Below are 25,319 nucleotides of genomic sequence, written 5' to 3'. Positions count from 1 at the left end.
TACAATCAGCCTCCCCAGGCATGCTTAATTCCCGAAACACTTTGAGCTCTGTTATGGGAAGAGATTAGGAGGGTGAGAGAGGTTCTCAATGTCATTTTGAATAAATATAACATCCCCACTGACCCATGGTAATTTCTGGCCCAAGATTACTCAAAGAAAAAGACCCTTTGGAATGGCATTGAGAACCAAGTCCATGCAGTGGAAGTGCGCTGAGACCATGCAGAGATGACAGGAGTGTGTTGCCTCATATATTGCGAGTTTGCACTGACTGCCAATCCATTTACATTCATCCTGCATTAATCCCCTTTTTTATTCTTCTCATGGACACACCCAAAAATGGTACCACTCACAAACACACCCTGGCTACTTAGTGGTCAATTAACCTACCAACTCATGTCTTTGGGACGTGGGAATAAACAGGAGCACCCAGGGGTAACTCATATGGTCACATGGGGATCGTACATACTCCATACCAGGATTGAACCTGGGTCTCTGGCACTGGGAGACAGCAGCTCTACTGGTAGAAACAATGTGTAGAATTTAAAAAAGTTGGCTAAAGACCTTTGCACAAACATCCAGAAGAAATGTTCTTAAGAGAAGAGAATCTAAGGGACCTGAAGAGCAAGTAGGAGTGTGTAATTAGTTAGGTAGGTCAACTGAATGACACATTAACAGATATTTGATGACCTAATGATACCATCTAGCCTCATAGCAATTGGTCAGCAGTACTGTGGTTGTTCATCAGATGTCAGGACATTCCAAAATAAGCTATCATTTAAGCTGAAGTTTTTCACCACTCAAGCTGTGAGCAAAAACTATTTTTCCACAAGTATTATTCAGTATTCAACAGTAAATATTTGACAACAACATTCTAATATCTCAACAGCGGTTAAAAAACTCTTCCATTCGGGAAAACAGGGTACCTCATTTTAAAAATAGGTTTGAATAATGCATGCTAACATATAGGTAATCTTATCTTGTTTCCGATTGGAGGTTCTAGGAGACATGTCAGTGAATCTCCTGCATTTGTCAATTGTACGTACCTAGGAGTATAGGACAATCTGGCTACTTTCCATTCATCGTTGCCCTGAAGTGGTGTCGACCAGTTTTCTTGAGCTGCTGAATATGGTCTTTCACAGCTGAGTTGCATGTTCAGCCTCTTAAGATGATATTTAGGAGTCAACCAAATGTACACACGCCTCGAGTCACATATGTGCCAGGCATTTACGAAGTTATAACAATTCATTTTGACCTGTGATGATTTTTATTGATAACAGTTTTCTTTATTTCAATGTACGAAATGAATTCAAATTGATAACCAGAAGTTTGAACCCATATTCTCTGAACATTAGTTGAAGCCTCTGGAATACCATCTGTGTCTGGATAAATCCAAGGCTAATATTCCAAATCCGGAGATATGTTTTTTCAGATTTTCATTAAACAAAGCTGTGTTACTGAGTTTTTAAGGATTACATTAGATCATGTTACTCACCCATGCACAGAATTCCTTACTTGCAATTGATTGCCACCAATTTTTACACTCAAAGATTAATAACATTGATGCAGCCTGCATGTTTAGACTGATATTCTAAATGTCCTAAGCGGGAAATACTAGCTTTGCACAAATTGCAACATTAAAAAAATTGGACCAGAGAGTTGTGGTTCTGCAGCTTTTTTTCTTATAGTTGTAAAACTAGTTTTGTATTGAAATCTTTTTGACAGCCATTGCTGACAATTTTGCCAAGCTATGTTCTCACACATGCTCAATGTTAAGTACCACGTTAATTCTGGCACTGGATTATAAATAAATCTACTTTCCAAAAAATATAATGATTTACATAATTACACTTACAAAGAAATCTGTGCGGTTGAGTGCAAGGACTCTGCTTCCAGCGTTTGTACAATCGATGGCAGTCAATTCAGTCATATTGCAGAAAGATCCAGTACTATCAGGCAAGATCTAAAAATGTAACTGCTCCAGGTTTTCAAATGCAAGAAACACTTTTAATACAAAGTTGGATACACTAATAAAGACATTGTTATTGCAAGTTCAATTTCCAGTTGATATTTCTACTATCTCAGCAACGGCATTAAACCCAATGTCCTCCTCAATAACAACAGCAATATTGGCAAATTTTTCCTGCTCTCCATTAGCACAATTTCTGATAGTAACTCCATCAGTGTAATCTTCTCTGTCTGAAATAATTATTTCTATATCTTCAATCTCATGTTGTTGATTTCCCGCTAAGTCCTGAGTGACTACATCTAGTGAATTGTCGTTGACCATTCCATCAGTCTCCGTGGCTACATTGTGCTCCCCCTGCTGGAATGTAATGCTCTCTTCACTTGCACCCCGGCTATCAGTATCTACCATCACATTGTCATTGTGATCCCCGCCTGGGATTTCTACCATTTCAATGGTGTGCACATAAACATTCAACACAACACTCTCATTTCTCAGGGAGTTATTGCTCTCTTGACCAGCAGTCTTTAAACCCACTTTCCTAACTCTCTTTGGTACAACCGCAAGAGATTTGCTTTCGGAGCTTTCTTTTTCCAAAGAGGCGATGGCTTCTGCGACCTCTCCTGAACTCCGCGCTTCGCCTTTCTTGTGGGACATCCTATGTCTCTTTAGGCTCTGGGTCATGGTGTATCCTTTGCCACAGATATCACATTTAAACGGCTTTTCAGTCAAATGGATTCTCTGGTGCCTGCGGAGCTTTGTAGCAAGGGTGTAGGCCTTGCCACACTGATCGCATTGAAAGGGCCGCTCTCCTGTATGCAGGCGTTCGTGAGCTCTGAAAGTATGTGGGTCTCTCAATGTTTTACCACATATTGTACAGAGATAAACTTGTCCTGTGTGAGAAATGCGGTGCCTGCGCAGTTCAGGCAACTGTGAGAAGAACTCGCCACAGTCCTCACATTTGTATGGTTTCTCCCCAGTGTGGATTCGTTGATGACCTCGGAGGTTGCCAATCTGCCTGAAGGTTTTGCCACAGAACGTGCAAATGAATGGTTTTTCACCGGTGTGCAGCCTCATGTGGTTCTTGAGCGAGCCGGGGTTGGCAAGCTCTTTGTCACACACACTGCAGCGACAGGCCCGTGTATTGCCAAGGTTCATGGCCTTCATGCGATGGAGCTTCTTGTGAATCCGGAGAGATGGTGGCCTGGCAAATGCCTTTCCGCACTCATTGCACACGAATGGGCGTTCCCCTGAATGAACCCGCTCATGCTCTCGAAGATCCCGCTTCAACGCATAGGCCTTGACACACTGCTGACATTTAAATGGACGTTCACCTCTGTGTAGCATCTGGTGAGCTAGGGAAAACATATGGTTAGGAAACTGTTTGAAACAACCAGACTGCAAGCAAAGGATGGTGAATCTCTTCACTGAGAAGAGCAAATTGTTTTCTGTCTATTTTAGCTCTCAGTTTCTCACAAAGTATTTGCTGCAATCCTGTGAGGCAATGTCATAGTGCTGCATGTGGTATCATCAGTTTCCTGCATTGTTGGCTTAAGTGTAATGAGATCGGTCATGTTTTTTCTGTTTGTATCAGAACTGGTCAATTCTGCTGTAGGTCAACCATCTACGATATTGACTCAATTTTTCTCTCTCCATCAGCATTGCCTGATCTGCTTGCCAGTTTCTAAGATATGCATCTAACGTATGTGACAAGCAAATGGGACTAGATTAGATGGAACATCATCGTTGACATGTACGTGTTGGGCCAAAGGACCTGTATCTGTGCTGTAATGCTCTATGTTTCATTGTGTCCTCTCTAATTTCTCTCATTAACCAGATCACCTCAGCAGCGTCCTACCACCAAGATACTGCTGGCCTCATCATATCAGACATTTGTCTTATGCTAATTCAAGCAGAACACAAGGTAATGTTCCACCCATATCTGCATGGCCTAAAACTCAGAATTGCCAACCAGTGCCCATGTTAACATGGCGAGTATTTTCACTGCACGTCAAACAAACAGAGACACTTATCTGTGTAGATTTCCGAGACCTTTTTGAACACTTAACTTGGTGATATTTCTGTAGGTATCGGACTCTTTGTGGTTCAAAACAAGATGTCAAAGACGCCAATCCCTCTCTGATAAGAGTTTGAGAATGGCTGCCTTACTCAAACTTCAATGGACATGTAGTTGAGTGGAACTAACCGTCATGGGCATACCTGTATCACTGGTGGACTCAATGTTGCCCAGATTGTACAGTATTACCAGACTTGCCTTTGATATTTTTCAAAATCCATCTGAACAATGTTAAAGTTTAACTTTTAAACTTTAAAAGTTAAAGATCTCTCAAAAGAAGAAAATTTGCAAGGATCAATCTCAGCCAGAGAAGTACATGGAGAGCACTGTTGATCTAAGGAAGGGGAAAACAAATCCACTCACTCAGCTACGAGTTAGTTAAAAAAAAATCAGAGTTTCAAATGGCCATATGAAGAGGTTAAAAAAAAGACATTATGAACTTAACATCTGTAGTTGGAAAGCTACTAGAGAGTATTCTGAGAGATAGGTTATACAGGCATTTGGACGGGCAAGGGCTAATTAGGGTTAATCAGCATGGTTTTGTACGTGGGAGATTGTGTCTTACAAATCTGATTTGATTTTTTTGAAGACGTGACCAAAAAGATCAATGAGGGCAGAGCTGTAGATGTTGTATACGGGTGTTTCTGTAAATACAGCACTCAGTAGTGAAACTGAAGGTCTCCAAACTTCCAGGTTATTTTCCATTTTTTTCTGCAATATTCCCATTGTTTCATATCCTGTATTTTAAGTGGTATAGATCACGGTGTGTAGCAAAAATAAATAAAGCTGTTTTTACATAGAAAAATATCAGATATGTCCCTGTGTTTTCTTGCCTTTTTTGGGACATTTTTGAAGCAGGATTTCATCAAATCCCTAGGTTAATTTATACCAGAAAGATTACATTAATTTTGCAATTAAATAACTAAATCAAATTCTGATTATGCTTATGATTTTTATCATTTATCACCCGATAAGATGGTTTTCTGATGCCTCAAGTTTTTTGCAGCAGAACGTGAGTAGCGGTGTCCCTTTGAACACATCGTGAAATGTATGATTTAAAAGCAGAGTAACTGTCTTTATATTTATTGTTTCTTTTTTTATTGTTTATATTTTGTGTTTAAGCTTTCCGTTGAAATACTTAATAATGAGTAAAACTTAAAATCATGAAATAAAAAGCTAGTTTTATTTTAGCGATGTCTCATTCTGTAGTCCCTCCCGTTGTCTAAGGTTGTCTACGCTATTTCTTGCGCTACAACGGATTTTTTTGCCCTCGTCGCGATTTAAAAAAAAATTTAAACAACGCTACTATAATGACCCTGGTGTGAACTATGGGACTCGTGGAGGGTTAGGCGCCAACATTTTGTAAGGGAGCTTAGAAATCAGTAAGTGTCCCATTTGTCTTATAATTTTTTTTCTCGTTTTTGTTTTCAAATTTTGAAAGTATTAAATTTTGGTCGATTTTGATCACAATTTAGCTCAAAAGAATCATAGGTAGGCCCATGTTTAATGCTGTGGTATTTCATTATGATTTAATAACTTTCAAATTTGGTACTCTTATTTACAGAACCACCCATATATGGATTTCAGTAAGGCATTCAACAAGGTTCCACATGGTAGACTGTTCTGGAAGGTTAGATCGCATGGGATCCAAGGAGACGTAGCTGAATGGAAGGAAGCAGAGGGTGTTGGTGGAAGGTTGCTTGTCAGACTGGAGGCCTGTGACTAGTGGTGTGCCTCAGGGTTCAGTACTGGGCCCATTACCGTTTGTCATCTGCATCAATGATTTGGATGAGAATATACAGGGAAAGATTAGCATGTTTGCTGATGATACAAATGTGGCTGGGTTTTACAGATAATGAAGATGGTTGTGAAAGATTGCAGCAGGATTTTGATCGATTGGCCAGGTGGGCTAAGGAATGGTTGATGGAATTTAATACAGAGAAGTGTGAGGTATTGCATTTTGGGACGTCTAACAAGGGCAGGACCTACATAGTGAATGGTAGGCCTCTGGGGAGTGTAATCGAGCAGAGGGATCTAGGAGTACAGGTCCATGGTTCCTTGAAGGTCGAGTCGCAGGTAGATAAGGTGGCTTGAATGCTCGCACCGCTGCTTACAACTCCGGCCTGGCATCCGGCAACATGGACGACTACAAGGGAGAGTCCTACCGACTGCGAAGGGCAGTGAAGGATGCAAAAAAGAGGTACCGGGACAAGATGGAGTCACAGATGGAGCAGCAGGACACCAGGCGCCTTTGGCAGGGGCTACGGACTATAACTAGCTACAGGTCCAGCACCCCCTCAACCGGAAGTGCCGGCTCCTCCTTAGCTGATGACCTGAACTCTTTTTACGCACGGTTTGAGACGGGTAACACCACCAGCTCGCCGTCTAAAAACAGCACCGAAGGGGCGCTGGCTAGCGAGGCTGGAGGGGGATCCACCGCCGGGGATGTGCACACATTCTCGGTGTCCGAGCATGAGGTGAGGTGGGCTCTGACGCGTGTGAACACGAGGAAAGCTGGAGGCCCAGATGGTATATCTGGGCGAGTACTAAAGTCTTGTGCTACTCAGCTTGCTCCAGTGCTCACCACAATATTCAACCTCTCCTTGGCAAAGTCCGTGGTCCCTGCATGCTTTAAAAGATCCATCATTGTACCGGTGCCAAAGAATGCCTCTCCAGCGTGTTTAAATGACTACCGACCGGTGGCCCTCACCTCGGTTGTCATGAAATGCTTGGAGAGGCTAGTCAAGAAGCACATCTGCGCCCTCCTTCCTCACAACATGGACCCACTACAGTTCGCATACCGTCCGAACAGGTCCACGGATGATGCGGTCTCCCAGGTTCTACACACCGCTCTCTCTCATCTGGACAGCCAGGGGGGCTATGTGAGGATGCTGTTCATTGACTTTAGTTCAGCATTCAACACAATAGTCCCCAGCAGACTGGTTGAAAAGCTGCTGGAACTGGGGCTTAGCACCCCTCTGTGTGCCTGGGTCCTGGACTTTCTCACTGCCAGGCCCCAAGTGGTCAGGATGGGGGAACACACATCTAGCTCCCTCACCCTGAACATAGGATCCCCCCAGGGCTGCGTCCTTAGCCCCCTACTGTACTCCCTGTACACACATGACTGTAGGGCCAGGTTCAGCTCAAACTCCATCATCAAGTTTGCTGATGACACTGTGGTGGTGGGCCGGATCTCCAACAACGATGAGAAGGCCTACCGGGAGGAGGTGGCTGATCTGGCACTCTGGTGTCAGGACAATAGCCTCCTCTTGAATGTCACTAAAACAAAGGAGCTGATTGTGGACTTCAGAAGGGCTAAACATCCAAGGACGTACACGCCACTGGAGATAGATGGGTCTACTGTGGATAGGGTGAGCAGTTTCAAATACTTGGGAGTCCGCATCGCAGAGGATCTGACGTGGGCAACGCACATTGCCGCACTGGTGGGTAAGGCTAAGCAGCGCCTTTACCACCTTAGACAACTGAGGAAATTCAGAGTGTCGCTGAGGATCCTTCATTGCTTCTACTCTGGGGCTGTAGAGAGCATCCTGTCCGGCAACATTACAGTCTGGTTTGGGAACAGCTCTGCCCAGGACAGGATGGCCCTGCAGAGAGTAGTGCGTTCGGCAGAACGCACCATGGGAACTACACTCGTCCCCCTGCAGGACCTATACATCAGGAGGTGCAGATCCAGAGCAAGCAAGATCATGAGGGACCCCTGCCACCCCAGTAACGGACTGTTCCAGATGCTACGGTCAGGCAAACGCCTCCGCTGTCACGCTGTGAAAACGGAGAGGATGAGACGGAGCTTCTTCCCACAGGCCATCAGGACTGTCAACTTTGATAACCCCAGAGACTAAATTTTTGTCGACACTTTTTGTGCTATGTTTAGTAACTTATTAACTTTATTTATATGCTGTAACTGTAATTCTTTTTGTGCACAACCCGCAGGCATTGCCACTTTCATTTCACTGCACATCAAGTATGTGTATGTGACAAATAAATTTGACTTGGTCAAAGGCTTTTGGCACATTGGCCTTCATCAGTCAGAGTATTGAGTATAGAAATTGGGAAGTCATGTTGCAGTTGTATAACACCTTGGTGAGACCGCATTTAGAGTATTGTGTTCAGTTCTGGGCACCACGTTATAGGAAAGATATTGCCAAGCTTGAAAGGATTCAGAGAAGATTTTCGAGGATGTTGCCAGGACTAGAGGGTCTGAGCTATAGGGAGAGGTTGAGTAGGCTGGGTCTCTATTCCTTGGAGCGCAGAAGGATGAGTGGTGATCTTATAGAGGTATATAAAATCATGAGAGGAATAAATTGGGTAGATGCACAGAATCTCTTGCCCAGGGTAGGTGAATAGAGGACCAGAGGACATAGGTTCAAGGTGAAGGGGAAGAGATTTAATAGGAATCTGAGGGGTGATCTTTTCACACAAAGGATGATGGGTGTATGGAACAAGCTGCCAGAGGAGGTAGTTGATGCTAAGACTATCCCAATGTTTAAGAGTTAAACAGGTACAGGGATAGGACAAGTTTGGAGGGATATGAACGAAACGCAGGCAGGTGGGACTAGTGTTGCTGAGACATGTTGGCTGGTGTGGGCAAGTGAGGCCGAAGGGCCTGTTTCCACACTGTATCACTCTATAACTTTACAATTTGCAGAGAGGGGGAATGAGAGAGGGGGAACGAAAGAGAGGGACGGACACACACCCCTTGGGAAGTCTGAAGAAGGGTCTCGACCTAAAATGTCACCCATTCCTTCTCTCGAGAGATGCTACCTGTCCCAATGAGTTACTTTAGCTTTTAGTGTCCATCTTCACCCCTTGGGAAAGCTGTTCCTCTTTGTTCAAATATAACAGCCCACACTCTTCTCACCCACCAAAAAAATCCTGAGATTTCAGCTGAAAGAAGCACACTGAATAGTTTGCTTTGACAATTTCATTTGCTACACAGCCACCATTCTGTACTTGAGATCCGAGTAATGACTCACACTAGATTATGGAATGAGAACGTCAAGGTTATTTTGCTTATAGCTTCTTCCACGATCACCACCTTTATGAATTTTAGGAAAGTTGAAAGCACAATTCAAGTTACCGATTAGTTATAGTTATTGTCAAGAGAAATATACAAAGACTGGGATTTGACAGCTATTATCATATGAACATTGGAGGCTGATGAATATTTCTAATTACTATTTAAAAATATAATTTTCTTCTTTAAACTATCTTCATAAACTGTAATGCATGCATTATAAATACATACAATTTGGTGTCTGTCTTAGAAAATTGTATGCTAAATGATATGCAATTATCACCAACCAAAAGACTTTGCTTGGCCATCACTGGAATGGTCATAACAGATTTTAATGAAATGTGTGCAGATACTTTCATCTTGGGACTAATTTATGAAAACTGGCAGCTAGAAAAAGTGTTCACCAGTTAGCTCTTTCTCAGGAATAGCACTTTTTGCCAGAGATAGGATATTGTGGCTCGAAGTTTTCCTACAGTCATTTAAATACAATCTATGCTGACAGGATAATGACCTATTTTGCAGAAAAATAGAAGTGTTCTCTTGCTTTTCCTCACTAAAGTAAAGTAGTTTAGGATAAATAAGGAAAATTCAACAAAATATATGAACGTTCACTGAGCTTCGACTTACTACTGTTTTAAAAATGGGTAAGAAAATGAAGCATAATTTTTTCCATTTACCTTTAAAGCTCTCCTCGGAGCTATAGCACTTCCCACACTCGTTGCATGTGTATGGCTTGTACCCGGTGTGGGTGAACTGATGCTTCTTCAGGTGGCACATCTGGATAAACCCTTTCCCACAGTCTGCACACTTGTACTTCCGCTCACTGGGGTCAATCTGGGAACTCTCTCGCCGACAAAGCCTCTTACCTACCCCCAATTTGGTTTTATGTGTGGGATTATCCTTCGTTCGGGCAGGCTCTCCGTTTTCTACTGGAGGTTTATGGCCCACCTCTTTCATGTGACACGTGGGAAAATTTCCACCTGATTTTATTTCCCCACAAACCTCAGCTGACTTGGTCTCTGTGTTTTGTTCACTACATTCTTCTTTATCTTCATTGTTCCTCTTCTGATTGTGTCTCAACTTTATTTTCCTCCTTCTGTTTTTTTTCAATATATCCGTTTGCTTTATTTGCACTTTCAGTGTATTTGAGTTGAGTCCGGTGTGTATCATTTGAGCTCGTCGAACAACAGGACTCGCAAGAGTCTTGCTGCATATAGATGATCGCAAAGATCTCTCACCATGTCCAAACTGATTTTTTTTGGCCTCAATGTCACCAGCCTTTTGCTTCCGTTTGCCTATCTCTGGTTCATTCTGTTTCTCGCTGTCATCCTGTTTCGAGGAAAGAACAGGGAGCACCACTTGGTCAGTTTTTTTGGTACTGCCTAACTTGGGTTTGCATGCTAAGGCAAACCAGTTCACTTTCTTCTCTAACAGATTGTCCTGAATTTCACGTATGTTTTGAAGTCGCTGTGACCTTTTAACAGGCTGATCTATTTTCACCATGTCCTTACGTTCTGGCCCCTTCTTGGATACAACTGGCTTGGGGCACAGCCGCACAGATTGAGGTGCCCCAGCTAACTTTTCAGCAGCATTTCTTGGTATCACCTCCTTAGGCTCTTTATCCAATTCACCTGTTAATAAGGGAGAAGCACTTTTAATATTAAAAACTTAACTGTGTATTTAAGGTGCTCATATACCTGATCTAAAGTGTACACAGTACCAAACCATCTACGCAGCAACTTTATTGGACTGGGATTATGATCCGCTTAAAGGAGAATTAAAGAAATAAACCTTAAAAGTATTGATACATATGTACAAGTTACGGAAAAGAATGACAAACATGTTGGTCACTTAGTTTTAACAACCCCATGGTGTTAACCTATTCTCCTCTGATTGTGTCTCAACTTTATTTTCCTCCTTCTGTTTTTTTTTCAATATATCCGTTTGCATTACTTGCACTTTCAGTGTATTTGAATTGAGTCCGATGTGTATCATTTGAGCTCTTCGAACAGCAGGACACGCAAGAGTCTTGCTGCATATAGATGATCGCAAAGATCTCTCAATGGGGAATGCAGAGGATGGCACAATGGCCCAGTTAATGGAACCACTGCCTCCAATAGCCTGGATTCAATCCTGACCATCTGGTGGAATTTGCACATTTTCTCTGTAATTGGATTGTTTTCTCCAGGTGCTCCAGTTTCCTCCCACATCTGGGGCTGGTAGATGAAGTTGCTACTGTAAAATGTGTTGATGAATGCTGGAACCTGTGGGAAATTGATGGAAATAGGAGTAGAATAAAGTGGCTATGGCAGGACAAAGTTGGCTGAAAGACATGTTTCCTTGTGGAAAACAAGGAACCGCAGATGCTGGTGTACACAGAAGAACACAAAGTGTCTTAGTAACTTAGCGGGTCAGGCAGCATCTCTGGAGAACATGGATATGTGACGTTTTGGGCCAGGAACGTTCCAACCATCTGCCTATCAAACCCCCCTTGCCTGCGTCCACCTGTCACACTTTGTCCTGCCTCTTCTCTCTCCCAGCATTCTTCCCCTCCCTACTATCACTCTGACGAAGAGTCCCGGCCCAAAATGTCACCTATTAATGGTCTCCAAGGATGCGGCTTGCATGAGTTGAGTTACTCCAGCATTTTGTGTTCTTTTGTGTTAACTTACGATCGCTCTGGTTGAAACAACAAACCTTCCATCAATCGCAGATATCTGCATTCTCAATTACATCTACTGGAATTGTAAGCTCTAAAAATATATAATACTCATGTAATGGTGACAGAATCCATAAGCCACATACTAGACTAGCAGAATCTTCAATAATGTACTACATAACATGAGCAGTTCAGATAGCAACTATGCATTTTTTTTACCAGCAATGAAAGAACTGTGAATGGGTCACAGCCCCTCAACTTACTTTAATCTATATCCCTTGTACAATTTTATCCAACAAAAATCCATCAGTCAAGGTTGAAAACTATAATGATGAATATCATACAGCCTTTTGGGTGGGAATAGTTGGGTGAAAGGAAAGGGGTTCAGAATTCATTTTTACTTTATGTGAAAAAGAACTTCCTTATTTCAGTCATGAATAGTATGGCTTTAACTTTAAGGTAAAGGACTTTCTGCATCAACTATACTGAGTCATTTCAATGATGTAAATATCAGATTATTTGTAAAACTTGTAATGACTATGTAATGCAACCCATGTTTATGAAAACTGCTCTCACTATTTAACACTCAGAATGGTGGAATAAGAGTTTGCTTACTTTGACTACATGAACTAGAAACATATTCTGTCCTATTGTCACTGAAAGGGCAAAGTCAGAGACTGCAACATTACCATGGGAAGCAATGTAACTAGAGGATGAGTATCCATCTATAAGGTATGGACAAAATAGTACTGTATCTATAGCTCAGTACAGATATGATGTCAACTTTGGCTCCAGAACCTGCAAACTACATTCATATCTATAGATCAAGTGTAAGGAAGACACAAAATGCTGGAGTAGCTCAGCCGGACAGGCAGCATCTCTGGAGAGAAGGATTGGGTGAGATTTCGGGTCGAGACCCTTCTTCAGACTGATCAAATGTGCTGAGTTTTAAAGGACTCTGATGCAAATCTATGTAGGGGAATGAACATTTGAACAATAAGACAGTGCCATAGCTACAGACAATTAGACTGCACTACATTTATTTTGCAACTGGAACAATGGATAAATAAGACTGCACTGGATCTATGCTGTATTAGATATAAAGGTTGCATTGTATCTATGGGGAGCTGTGGATTGTGCAACTGTACCATATCAACATGTCTACCTGAAACAAAAGACAGTGACCCTACTCTGTATCTCTGAGGAGATAACTACAATGAAACTGGATTGCAATGAGCAACCATGGACAGTGAGAAGACACCACATCTTTCTGGATGTACGATCAGTGAAACTTCACCACATCAACATGGAAGTATGGTGTGATCGTAGTACATCTTTAAGGAGGTGCATTCCATGAGACCACCTCACATCTACACATTTATCAGTGGGTGCAGTCAACGAGCCTACAGCAGATCAATTTGGAACAATGGACTGCAAGACTGTAGCAGATCTATTTGTAACAAAAGACAGCAAGACCACACTGCATTTACAGGGAGGTGTGGACACTGAGATTGCATTGCATCTCCAAAGACCTTTAGACATTCAGAACCAAAGAAATAGAATTAGGATAAGCTATTTGGCTCCTTGCATGTACTTTGCCATTTAAAAAGATCGCGACTGGTAATTTACCTCAGCAGCACTGCATTAACTTCATATACTTTGGTTTCTTTCCCTAAAATCTGTGGTTCACTGTCCTGAATATATTTAGAGATTGAGCCTCCACGACCTTCATAGGAAGAGAATTCCAACAGTTCACGATCCTCTGGATGAATACATTTATTTGCATCTTTGTCCTGAATGGCCAACTTCTTATTTTGAGACTGATTGGAAATTAGCCAAGATTACCCCATATCTAAATGGCACTGCAGATAGTGGAATTGCACTGAAAGTAGTCCTATCTGTGGCTACATGAGCCACAACAACAGCATGTGAACCAGTGCTGAAGGGCTTGCTGGTGCAGGCCAGTGGCATCGGCGCCTCATTTTTAAGTGAAACAACACAACGTGCTGGAGTAACTCAGCTGACTGAATCAGTCAGGGGAAGGATCCCAATGTCACTTATCTATGTTCTCCAGAGATCCTGACCCGCTGAATTACTCCAGCACTTTGTGTTCATTTGTTTATTAATCATCATCAGCAGTCATCGGCAATAAGGGACACCACTCCCTCTGTTATGGTCCATTTAGAATAAACTCTTGTGGACATGCTTTCTTCAAGGCCACTGACAACGACAGGACGTGTTTGGTCACCCTGGGGCCCCCTCCCCTCTCATCTGCTGTCGTTTCCAAGATGGAGTATGTCGGCAAATGTGGTATGAAGTGACACGGCAGTGGGGGGAGGGAGAAGAGGCCGACTGGACCGAGTGACAGGAGAGGCAGGCAGCAGTGGTCGAGCGGTAGCGGACAAAGCTACCGCCGACACGAGAGACAGCAGCAGGTGACAGGGACTGGCTGGTGCACCTGGTGGGTTGAGAGTGGGGTTGGAAGCCGGGGCTCCAAACGGCTGGGGAGATGGTGGGAGCCGGGGATGGGTCAGCAGGTCATTCCATTCACATTTAGTCAGCCAAAGGTAACATGCGTTAAATAAGATTTTCAATACAATGATATTGCCAGAAAACAAGTTTCCACTCAGCAGAAGATGCCGGCAGGCCTTGTGAAGTCAGAAAATCCACCCCACTGGTCTCCCAATCACTCATTCGTATGTACAGGCTGTCCACAAGTCAGGCATTAATAACTTGGGGAGGATCTGAACGTGACTCCAGATCCACCATTGGAGTTGACTCTTTACTGTCTCCTCAGTCTGGGATGTTTTTAGTGATGGACTATAAATGTCAGCAGTTGCATTGATGTCCACTTCCCATGAACAGATGAATTAAACAAATATGGAAGCTATCTTCATGAGGGCAAGCAAGATTGTAACAGTACTTTTACCTGAGCAAACACTGGCAATCTCATTCTCCTCCTGTGTGCGATTTAGTTTTTGTGCTGTTCGGACATGATTCTTCTCAGGCCATAATAGAAGCTCTTGGCCCAATTCAATGTTTTTACAAACCCGAAAGTAGATCTTCCCATGAAACCGGAAAATGGCTGCATTGCTCTCTTCTTTTGTTCTTGCTTTGTTTGCATATCTGTAAAAATAGATCAGTTTTATTAGCCATCTGTAGCTGTGGCTGGGCCTTTGCAATCATTTGTAACAACTATTGGCAATTCTAGGCTCATTTTAGAGTTATCGAGTGATACAGTGTGGAAACAGGCCCTTCAGCCCAACTTGCCCACACCAGCCAACAATGTCCCAGCTAAACTAGTCCCACTTGCCTGTTGGTTGGTCCATATCCCTGCAAACCTTTTTATTTAACTATATCAGTATTGTATTGATTTAAAGTATCCAGGTTACCCTCATCCATCTCCATGCACTTATATAAAGTGCTACTGGACCAGTCACTGAAGGATCTTCTCAGTTTTGTGATATTAGAGGGCAGTAGCGAGATATGTGGGGAATAAAAGGGAAATGTTACATCAAAATACCACAAATACATTTTCCCCAAAACTGTATTATGCACCAGTTTATGAGAAATTCACCTATTGTAACTGTAATTTGTTGCAATTTATGATTCTAAATGAACGTTCTACAATTAGATTCTAGCCCAGTATCCTTCAGGACAGCTAATTCATTGAGAGTTTATCATGAAATGACACTCTTTTAGGATTAGTGCAGGATTAAATATTTACATATTTAACTTTTTTGAGAGCAAATCAGCACAAAATTTTGAATTTAAGCATCATTTAGCAATAGCAATCATCAGGCTATTTAAACAGCATCAAGGTATCAGCAGCAAAGACGTTGGTTAAAAGAAACACCAACACATTTATCTTCAGAGAAGAATGATTCATTTACCAGGTGACTTCCCATGGTAACAAGGACAAATATGGGTTGAATGAATAAAAGCCAATTTGATCATTGCAGGTGTTCCTTCAAACCATTTTCATGAATTCAAGTCCAGAGATCCTGCAACCATGCACGAATCACCCCTTTCCAAAGTGTTGTATGCATGGCAGTAAAACCACCTCAAGATAATGAGCAAGCAAAGTCCATCACAGGTACTGACCTCCCCACCATCAAAGTGATCTAGAGGAGGCACTGCCTCAAAAACGCATCATCAGCACATATGTAACATCCGAGCACTCAAGACCATAATGATATTTATTATTTTCAGAAGTTCATGTCGTGATTCAATATGCTAATCAAGGTGGCAGGATGAGCCACGTGCTTTATTGGAAAGATTGCGTTCTGGAACGTTACTGCATTTCTTGTTATCAACCCTCCCAAAAGCAAAAGAGGTTGCGGGAGAACAGATGATACAGCAAGACCAAATTAGAATTTATAATAAATCAAAATGTAATAAGCTTATTCCCTATAAATGTATTTATTGTAGACTGTGTACTTTAAAGAGAGCATTACCTCATCCAGTTTGAGAGGGACTGGCTGACCTGAGCTTCTCCTGTTTTTTCACCACCGTCTACACCAAGCTGTAGTAATAAAAACAATAGCAAATTATTAACAATGGATACACTAAGATTGGAAAAGCATCCAAAACTCAGAGCTAGATTGTGCTGACACAGGTCCACCGCAAGCAATCGCCAACTACATTCAATCCATGCTCGATTTGTCTAATCCTGAGACAAGGGGGCCAACCTAACGGACCCATAGCTTCCTGGATTTCATCAACAGGGCATGAGCACCTGGCAAGGTTTCCAAAGGTGCACTGAACTCCTGCCCCCAAAATGCTCTATAAGGATTCGACAAAGCTGGCTGCAGAACAGAGAGGATTCTTGTGTGTCTATGTCTACGAGGTGTTTAAAAGGTGTTTAAAAGTTATAAATGAAGTAAATAATTAACATTTAGAAAGATTATAGAAATCCTTATAAAGATTAAATGAAACTGATACCTTAAAATAATACCCTATTCTTTGATGTCTTCCCTAGAATGAAATCATTGGGATTGCAGATCTAGCATATGGTCTAACACGGCACTGGATGCAAGATCCAATTCCCCATGTTAAATGCTGAAAAACATCAGCCAGAACTAGATACAGCCACAATCTGCAATGCAAGTGACTGTGTAATTACTGATTAAGTACCAAACAGTGTGCATTAGGGTTTTGGGGGGGGGGGTCATTTTCTTGATTACACAGCCACTTGCATTTCTGACTGGTGTATAGCTCATGTAGTTACAACGTAGTAAGTGGCTGTATCTGGATCTGGCTGAGGTTTTCCAACCTGGGGAATTATATCCAGCGGTGTGTGAGACCATATGCTGGATCTGCAATCCCATTGAATTCATTTGAAATTGCAGGGCTCCCAGGAAAGACATCAAAGAAAAAGGTATTTGTTTTATTAAATGTTTAAAAAAATGTCTATTGTAGTAAACCAAGCATTGTGAAACGAACAGGTTTTTATTAACGAAACAGTGGTTGAACACATGCACACTTAGTTAGGAGAACAGTTAGGTGCTTGTTGCTGTTGAGAGAAGCACCACTCGTATGTCCACTCGTGGGCTCCAGCTGAGCTTCTCATCTCCAACTGCCAGCTGTCATCTCCAACTGTCAACTCTCATCTCCCTGTCACATGATCATTCCATTCACAAAATGCTGGAGTAACTCAGCAGGTCAGGCAGCATCTCGGGAGAGAAGGAATGGGTGACGTTTCGATTCAACACGATCGTTCCAGTTCTGCTGATGAAGGTTCCATCAGTAAGTGGCTTGACCCCCAGGTGGAGTCACTCTCTCACTCTCACTCCCACTCTCTAACTCTCTTTCTCCAACTCTCTCTCTAACTCTCTATCCGTGTGTATGTGTGTTTGTGCACACCATAGTTTTGGTTCTTCGCACAGCCAAAACGGTACACCGTAGCGCCACAATTTGTGCACCACCGTACTCACCATTATCCTGGGCATATTATGTAACAACTCTCATTCACATAGAAGCTACATTTTTTAAGCTACAGACATTTTAAAGTTTAAAAATTCACTTTCTAACCCATTTCCTGAAACTACTCAGCATCTGACGTCACAATGCTCCACGTTCGACTGAATTTGCTCCTCACTCGCCAAAACAAGATGGCCGCTGGGGGTGGGGGCAGGGTAGGGGCAAGTCGGGGTGGGCTAGGGGGGGATGGTGTGTGTCAGTGGGGGGAGGAGTGGGCATAAGGGGGATTGAGTGCGGGGGGGGGGGAATTGAGGGTGCTACACCAATACAGGAGAGACTTCGGCTCCAGGGCTCATCCTTTCAGTCACACCCTCTCCCCTTCCCTCTCCCCCCCCTCCCCTACGACGAATGGACCTTGGTCTAGTTTTTTCTAAATTTTAATTATGTGTAATCAAACCAACAAAATATCTATATCAATATATCAAGACAAACCCTAATTTTGATTGTTTGGTATTATGGAGCCACTGTTACATGTAAATGGATATTTATACTGCAATAGATTTACAGGTCTTTGGTATGATACGTTAACTATTTCCCTTCCTGCATTTGCTGCTTGACCTGCTGAATGTCTCCAACAATTTTTATTTTTATTTCCCATTTCTGAGTGTCAGGTTTGTTGGATGGTGTTAACACACAAAGCCCATCCTATTGTTTGATTGATTTCTTAAGCCTTCGCTGAAACAATTTTTTTTGGGCGGCACGGTAGTGCAGCGGTAGAGTTGCTGCTTTACAGCGAATGCAGCGCCGGAGACTCAGGTTCGATCCTGACTACGGGTGCTGCACTGTAAGGAGTTTGTACGTTCTCCCCGTGACCTGCGTGGGTTTCCTCCCACACTCCAAAGACGTACAGGTATGTAGGTTAATTGGCTGGGTAAATGTAAAAATTGTCCCTAGTGGGTGTAGGATAGTGTTAATGTACGGGGATCGCTGGGCGGCACGGACTTGGAGGGCCGAAAAGGCCTGTTTCCGGCTGTATATATATGATACAAGTTCAATCATGCCTCGAGTCTTTTACATATTAATAGTCCTGTAGCAATTGGAACTGTCTGGAATGTGGCATTGTTCTGCAGCTTAATAAAAAGCTTACAAATCACTATCTCATTGTTACAATATACTACATTATACTTGTCAAAGATACAGTGAAAAAACATTTGTTACTGTCAATGATACAGTGAAATACGTACAGACACTCCCCAACTTACGCAATAGGTGACTTACGCAGACAATTCTGTGCTCAGTCCCTTGTGCAATCAAGGCAGAATGTAATTTCCAGAACACCATCCAATCACTCAAGTTTACATCGGAAGCAACCGGAAATGCCGGCACCTCCTTAGCTGATGACCTGAACTCTTTTTACGTCGGTTTGAGACGGGCAACATCACCCCTAGCTCGCCGTCTAAAAACAACACCGACAGTGCGTTGGCGAGCGAGGCTGGAGGGGGATCCACCGCCGGGGATGTACACACATTCTCGGTGTCCAAGCACGACGTGAGGAGGGCTCTGACGCGTGTGAACACGAGGAAAGCTGGAGGCCCAGATGGTATATCTGGCCGAGTACTAAAGTCTTGTGCTACTCAGCTTGCTCCAGTGCTCACCACAATATTTAACCTCTCCTTGGCCAAGTGCATGGTCCCTGCATGCTTCAAAAGATCCATCATTGTACCGGTGCCAAAGAATGCCTCTCCAGCTTGTTTGAATGACTATTGACCGGTGGCCCACACCTCGGTTGTCACGAAATGCTTCGAGAGACTAATCAAGAACCACATCTGTGCCCTCCATCCTCGCAACATGGACCCACTACAGTTCGCATACCGTCCGAACAGATCCACGGATGATGCGGTCTCCCAGGTTCTGCACACCACTCTCTCTCATCTGGACAGTCAGAAGGGGGGCTATGTGAGGAGGCTGTTCATTGACTTTAGTTCAGCTTTCAATACCATAGTCCCCACCAGACTTGCTGAGAAGCTGCTGGAACTGGGGCTTAACACTCCTCTGTGTGCCTGGGTCCTGGACTTTCTCACCGCCAGGCCCCAAGTGGTCAGGATGAGGAAACACACATCTAGCCGTCTCACCCTGAACACAGGATTCCCCCAGGGTTGCGTCCTTAGCCCCCTATTGTACTCCCTGTACACACATGACTGTGTGGCCAGGTTTAGCTCAAACTCCATCATCAAGTTTGCTGATGACACTGTGGTGGTGGGCCGGATCTGCAACAACAATGAGAAGACCTACCGGGAGGAGGTGACTGATCTGGCACTCTGGTGTCGGGACAATAGCCTCCTCTTGAATGTCAAAGAAACTAAGGAGCTGATTGTGGACTTTAGAAGGGCTCAACATCCAAGGACGTACACACCACTGGATATAAATGGGTCTACTGTGGATAGGGTGAGCAGCTTTAAATACCTGGAAGTCCACATCAAAGAGGATCTGACATGGACAACACACATTGCCGCACTGGTGGGTAAGGCAAGGCAGCGCCTTTACCACCTCAGACAGCTGAGGAAATTTAGAGTGTCTCTGAGGATCCTTCAATGCTTCTAATCTGGGGCTGTAGAGAGCATCCTGTCCGGCAACATCACAGTCTGGTTTGGGAACAGCTCTGCCCAGGACAGGAAGGCCCTGCAGAGAGTAGTGCGTTCGGCTGAACGCACCATGGGAACTACACTCGCCCCCCTGCAGGACCTATACATCAGGAGGTGCAGATCAAGAGCAAGCAAGATTATGGGGGACCCCTACCACCCGAGCAACGGACTGTTCCAGCTGCTACGGTCAGGCAAACGCCTCCGCTGTCACGCTGTGAAAACGGAGAGGACGAGACGGAGTTTCTTCCCACAGTCCATCAGGACTGTTAACTATTATATCTCCAGGGACTAATTTTTTTTCTGTATTAATTTTAATTTTTATGCTGTAATTGTAATTTTTTGCACAGTCTGCAGGCATTGCCACTTTCATTTCACTGCACATCTTGTATGTGTATGTGACAAATAAACTTGACTTGATGGCAGCGGTGCTTAGCCAGAATGCTGCGCGCCACAGAAAATGCCCCAACGAGACAAAACCTCAAGTTTGCAAGTAACTTGAGCAAAACACAAAGTGCTAGAGTGACTCAGCGGGTTCAGGGAGTGTCTCTGGAAGACATGGGCATACATTTCCTTCACAGATGCTGTGGCAAAGGTTTGGAGTTATTAGCTGCTGCTGAGTTACAGCCAGATGTCATTGAGATGGTGAGCTTTAGCCTAGTGGTATTGACTCGTCGTTTGAGTCAATAGTCTCAGTGAGTTATTTCGGGCAGGGGATTGAAGCACACAGTTGGTGACTTACGAAAGGCTTCAAGGAACGTAACACTTAACTAAGTCGGGAAGTGCCTGTATATGTTTAATACTATTCGTCACAAAACAGAGAACCATTTTCTGAATCAGGTAATGGATCTCAATTCTTGAATAGCAAGCTCTCATGTAATTCGGGTCCCTGCATGCTTTACCTTTATCTATTTAGAATCGTACACACGAAACAGGCACTTTGGCCCAACTTGCCCATGCCGACTAAGATGCCCCATCCACACCCGACACAACCACATTTGGGAGATATCCCTCTAATCTCTGTCCAAATGGATAATTTGAGTGACTGAGTACTAAATTGTTGATGCTCAACTTACAATAATCTGTGCAAATGATTTGGAAAGGTCCTATTGGCTCTTTCCACTCTAAAGCTTTCTTCTTTGGTTTCACATTGCAATTTTGGCAGATGGCAGACTTGGCTACTAACTGCTAAAGATTGATTTATTTGATACCAATAAATAAAACTTCTGGCTACAGCCATCATGTTCACAGTCTCAGAACGTTCAATGTGAACTTCTTCTAAAATATCCACCGGTTACAGGCCTGGCTCGCCTGCTGTCCCCAAGGGACAAGCCACCGAGCCCCTCTCTGCTCATCCCCGAGAAATGGAGAAGATACTCAAGATGGCTGTGGCGGATGCAAGGAGTAGAGGGCCGGTAATTGGACCATCTGCGGGAGGCAATGCAGTACACCTCAAGGGTGGAGTGGGTGACTGGAGGCCCTGCAGCAGCCTCGGCTTGGCTGGACACCGCTCCAAGAGACTGGGAGGGGAAGAGGCAGCGCAGTACACCTCGATGGTGGAGCGGGCTGCTGGAGGCCCTGCAGTAGCCTGGAGCTCAGCTGGATCGGCGCCACTGTCCATTTCCATACACTTGTCATATTTAAGATGTTCTTATGTTTAGTAATATTTATACTGAACTATAATTTCCCTGTACTTTGGTACATGTGGCAATAAAGTACCATTGAGCCACAACTTGAATCTATTACAACTTATTAATTACATTTGTCTGATTCCTTACATTTATCTAAAAGTACGTGGCACATCACTGTGGAAATTGTGCTAGTCCTCGTCCAAAGTACTCTTCCAGAAGCCTTTTAAGCAGAGCTGTCTTCCTCTTGTCGTGAGGCCAGTGCTCACCCAGAGTCGGCGGCCATCACTATGCTCACCACAACCACACGTCCCTCAAACTGCCCTTGCTGTCAGCTCACTTCATTGACAGTCCACTGGTTTTTGCTTCACAAGAGGCTCCTCCCGACATCCTCATTGCTAATTAGTTAGGAACGCACATATGACTTGTTCAAAATGTACACAGTGTATGTAATATTTCAAATCATGGAGGACAGCTAGAAAACATGCATCTTATTTATCAGCTTCCTAACTGTGCTAAATGTGGACATACATCAGACACATAGATCATATATTTACATAAGTGTTAAAAGTACCATGAGAATATCAAACTTGGGTCTGATAAAACAGATCGACTTTTCCAGTTGATCAGCTGTTTATAAAATGTGCAAAGCATTAAGATTTAGTGTGATTTAAAGTTTCAGTGAACTTAGTTATTTGACAGTTTTAACTACTAATTTACACGAGCAGTTTTACAACCCATTTTCCAAAAATACCTTGCGGATGCAGGCATTAAATAACTTCCATTATAAGTAAACTAACATACTCTGTACCTTCTTTGAAATGAAGGATGCACTTCCAACTACATTGTCACATTCCAGTTTTCCTTCTAGAGGTCCAAAGAATATTCCTCTGGGAAGTGCCTTAGAAACACACCATATGCCCAGCCAGTTTTTTTGAGCTTGGGAGGGTCCTGCTGCCAGACCAACAGGGAGCGTGTAGAAAGCTCGGCACGGCAATCCAAGCTCCACCGGAGTATCTTTTACAAAAGGTGGAAGACCATGCACTGGGCAGCTCTTCACGAAGTAGTCCTGGCAATCCTCACAAACTGGAGGAAGTAAAAGATGAAATGAGAACCTTTTTTTATTAGGCTTAAAACATTCAAATAAATATACCAGTGTGCAAAGCTTTTACTCATTATTCCATCATGGCAATACAAAATTAGCTGGGGATCTACAATTATTTTCAACTCAACTTTCTATCTAGTAAGACCAGCATTATGAAGGCAGTGCTTAAACTAGTCCACCTACGCTTTCACTTGTATTGTTAGTGAGTTTGTTCCACAAAGAGTAAATTCAAAGGTATCTTAAAAATGAATTACAAGTATTTGAGCAAGACATCATTATAACTTAAATTGATAAAGCACCGTTAAAATCATAAAACCAGGCTCTTTGAAAGAATGTTAGGGAACAGACATGCATTTTGCCTGCCTGCCCTCCTATTAGGATAGATTAACAAAACATTAATCAAAAATATAAAATAGTTTTTCCCCCCCCCCAAATGTTTCAAAAGCACTTCACTTGAAGTGAAAAGAGATGCCATATAAATGTACACTCGTCCTAAGAGATACAACTAGAAGGGCAAAAGGCAGGTGATGCACAGTGCAGATCTTGCTGCTAATCTCATCACCAGGAAAGTAAAGGTCACTTTACCACTTTCCCCAAAGTTGTCAAATTGGGCCAGTTGATTTCAGCAAAGGCAATGGGTGCAACATTTCCAACTATTATCTCTGCTGAAGTCAACTGGCTATTAGTGCTCACTTTCCAAGTCATCCTTAGATACAAAATATACATCTGAGAATTTACTTACACAGCTGCTGTTTGCGGTTTGGGGGAATAAAGCCCTTTTTGGTTGGGCCAAACCTCTCACTTCCTTCATTTACTCGTGGCATTTTTTGGAAACACACCTGCAGAGAAAAAAACGTTGTTAATTACAACTGGCAAAACAAATGAGGTGTTCTACCCTTATCTTCTTTCCTAATAAACACAATTGAAACCTGTAATGCCAGTCCTAATTTTCACTGGAAAATATATGAAAAAAATACATAATTTGAACTAATGTGTGGTTATATTCACGTGTCAAGGGGAGAATCCACTATTCACGTTATGCATGACATCCTCTCATATATAAGACTCCACACGAAGAAAACAAAATACATGCTGTGGTTACCCATAAAATACAGTTGATTAAAATAGTTTGTAAAAGAAGCTTGCAAACTTTCATTCAATTTCTTAAAATGGTATGACAAACTTAGGTTTAACAAGGCTATCACTTAGATTTCATTTAAATACTTCCAAGGAGAAGTATTTGCTCTGATGGAGAAAATGTGGCTTTGTGTTTGCAAAAAACGACAAGTTGATTTCCACAGGGAACTTAGGGTCTGGGTCTCCAGTGCTTTGGGGGAAGAGATATGAGCACCAAGTATGCACAACATGTATGTACGTGGCAGATGGAACATGAAAAAGACACAGAGAGATTGAAGTTTATTAACTTCAGCAGCAAAATGTATGTACTTATACAGCAAAGGGAGGAGATGGAACCCACCAGGGAGGAGGCAAACAGGTCGCTTGTTGGGCAAGTTACAACCCAGCAGGATGAAATTGATTTCTTTAACTTCAAGTCACCTTTGCTTCCCCTCTCTCTCTGTCCCTCCCACACCCTAGTTCTCCGACTCGTTTCACAGTCCTCCTGATTAATTTTACTCGTTGACACCTTCCCCTCAGCTAACACTGAACTACATTTTCTTTATCAACGTCTACTTTGATCTGTCGTGTTCACACCTTGCCCTTCTATATCTCTGTGTCTCCCTCTCCCCTGACTCTCAAGTTTGAAGAAGGGTCTGGACTCGAAACGTTACCCATTCTTTCTTTCCGGAAATGCTGCCTGACATGCTGAGTTATCTTTAACTTAGGTACACAGGGAGGCGTTTTAATGTTTGTTCGTGGATAACGCGACTGGAAAGTCACCCATTGTGAGAATATTGTACATGTTTCAACCCGGGGTGACCATTCTCCGGGTCCTGGCTGAGGACCGGCGAAGTCGCGGACGTTCTGGGCCTAGGGGCTGCTGCTGCTGCTGCTGCTCCGCCGGGCTCAGCAGTCTGAGTCTTACGTTGTCCCCCACCCCCACCCCCGCCCGCTCCCCTCTCCCACCTGCCCGCTCCCCTCTCCCACCTGCCGTCTGTCGGGTGATCCTGTCACAAGTGGTCGGAGCCCATCTCCGGGCTGTGAGCACCACCAGCGTTACCCCAGCCGCCGGCGGACTCCATTCCAGGGCGGACTGGAAACTGCTTCCCCGCAACAACGCCGACCCGCGACAAACGTTCCCCTTTCCTCAGCCTGCCAGACTCCAAGGTCAC

General features: G+C 43.3%; 1 protein-coding gene across 2 annotated transcripts; it reads right to left on the bottom strand.

Annotated features, from left to right (window-relative positions):
- Window positions 1–1,478: 1,478 nt before the first annotated feature.
- On the bottom strand, window positions 1,479–25,234 carry znf408 (zinc finger protein 408). 2 transcript variants are annotated; one of them, XM_078415087.1, is made up of 7 exons: window positions 25,135–25,234; window positions 23,771–23,867; window positions 22,735–23,009; window positions 16,192–16,259; window positions 14,664–14,860; window positions 9,753–10,706; window positions 1,479–3,318 (listed from the first exon to the last, which is right to left on the bottom strand). In XM_078415087.1, the coding sequence occupies exons 2-7, from the start codon at window positions 23,850–23,852 to the stop codon at window positions 2,051–2,053; spliced, it is 2,844 nt and encodes a 947-aa protein (XP_078271213.1). In that variant the 5' UTR covers window positions 23,853–23,867; window positions 25,135–25,234; the 3' UTR covers window positions 1,479–2,050. The 2 variants fall into 2 exon arrangements, with proteins under 2 accessions (XP_078271213.1, XP_078271214.1); XM_078415088.1 differs by lacking the exon at window positions 25,135–25,234 and adding an exon at window positions 24,506–24,534.
- Between the last annotated feature and the right edge of the window lie 85 nt (window positions 25,235–25,319).

The sequence above is a fragment of the Rhinoraja longicauda genome, chromosome 18 (assembly GCF_053455715.1).
Source record: "Rhinoraja longicauda isolate Sanriku21f chromosome 18, sRhiLon1.1, whole genome shotgun sequence".
Lineage (NCBI taxonomy): Eukaryota > Metazoa > Chordata > Chondrichthyes > Rajiformes > Arhynchobatidae > Rhinoraja > Rhinoraja longicauda.
The sequence above is the reverse complement of the archived record's forward strand: the minus strand, read 5'-3'. Positions and strand labels throughout refer to the sequence as shown.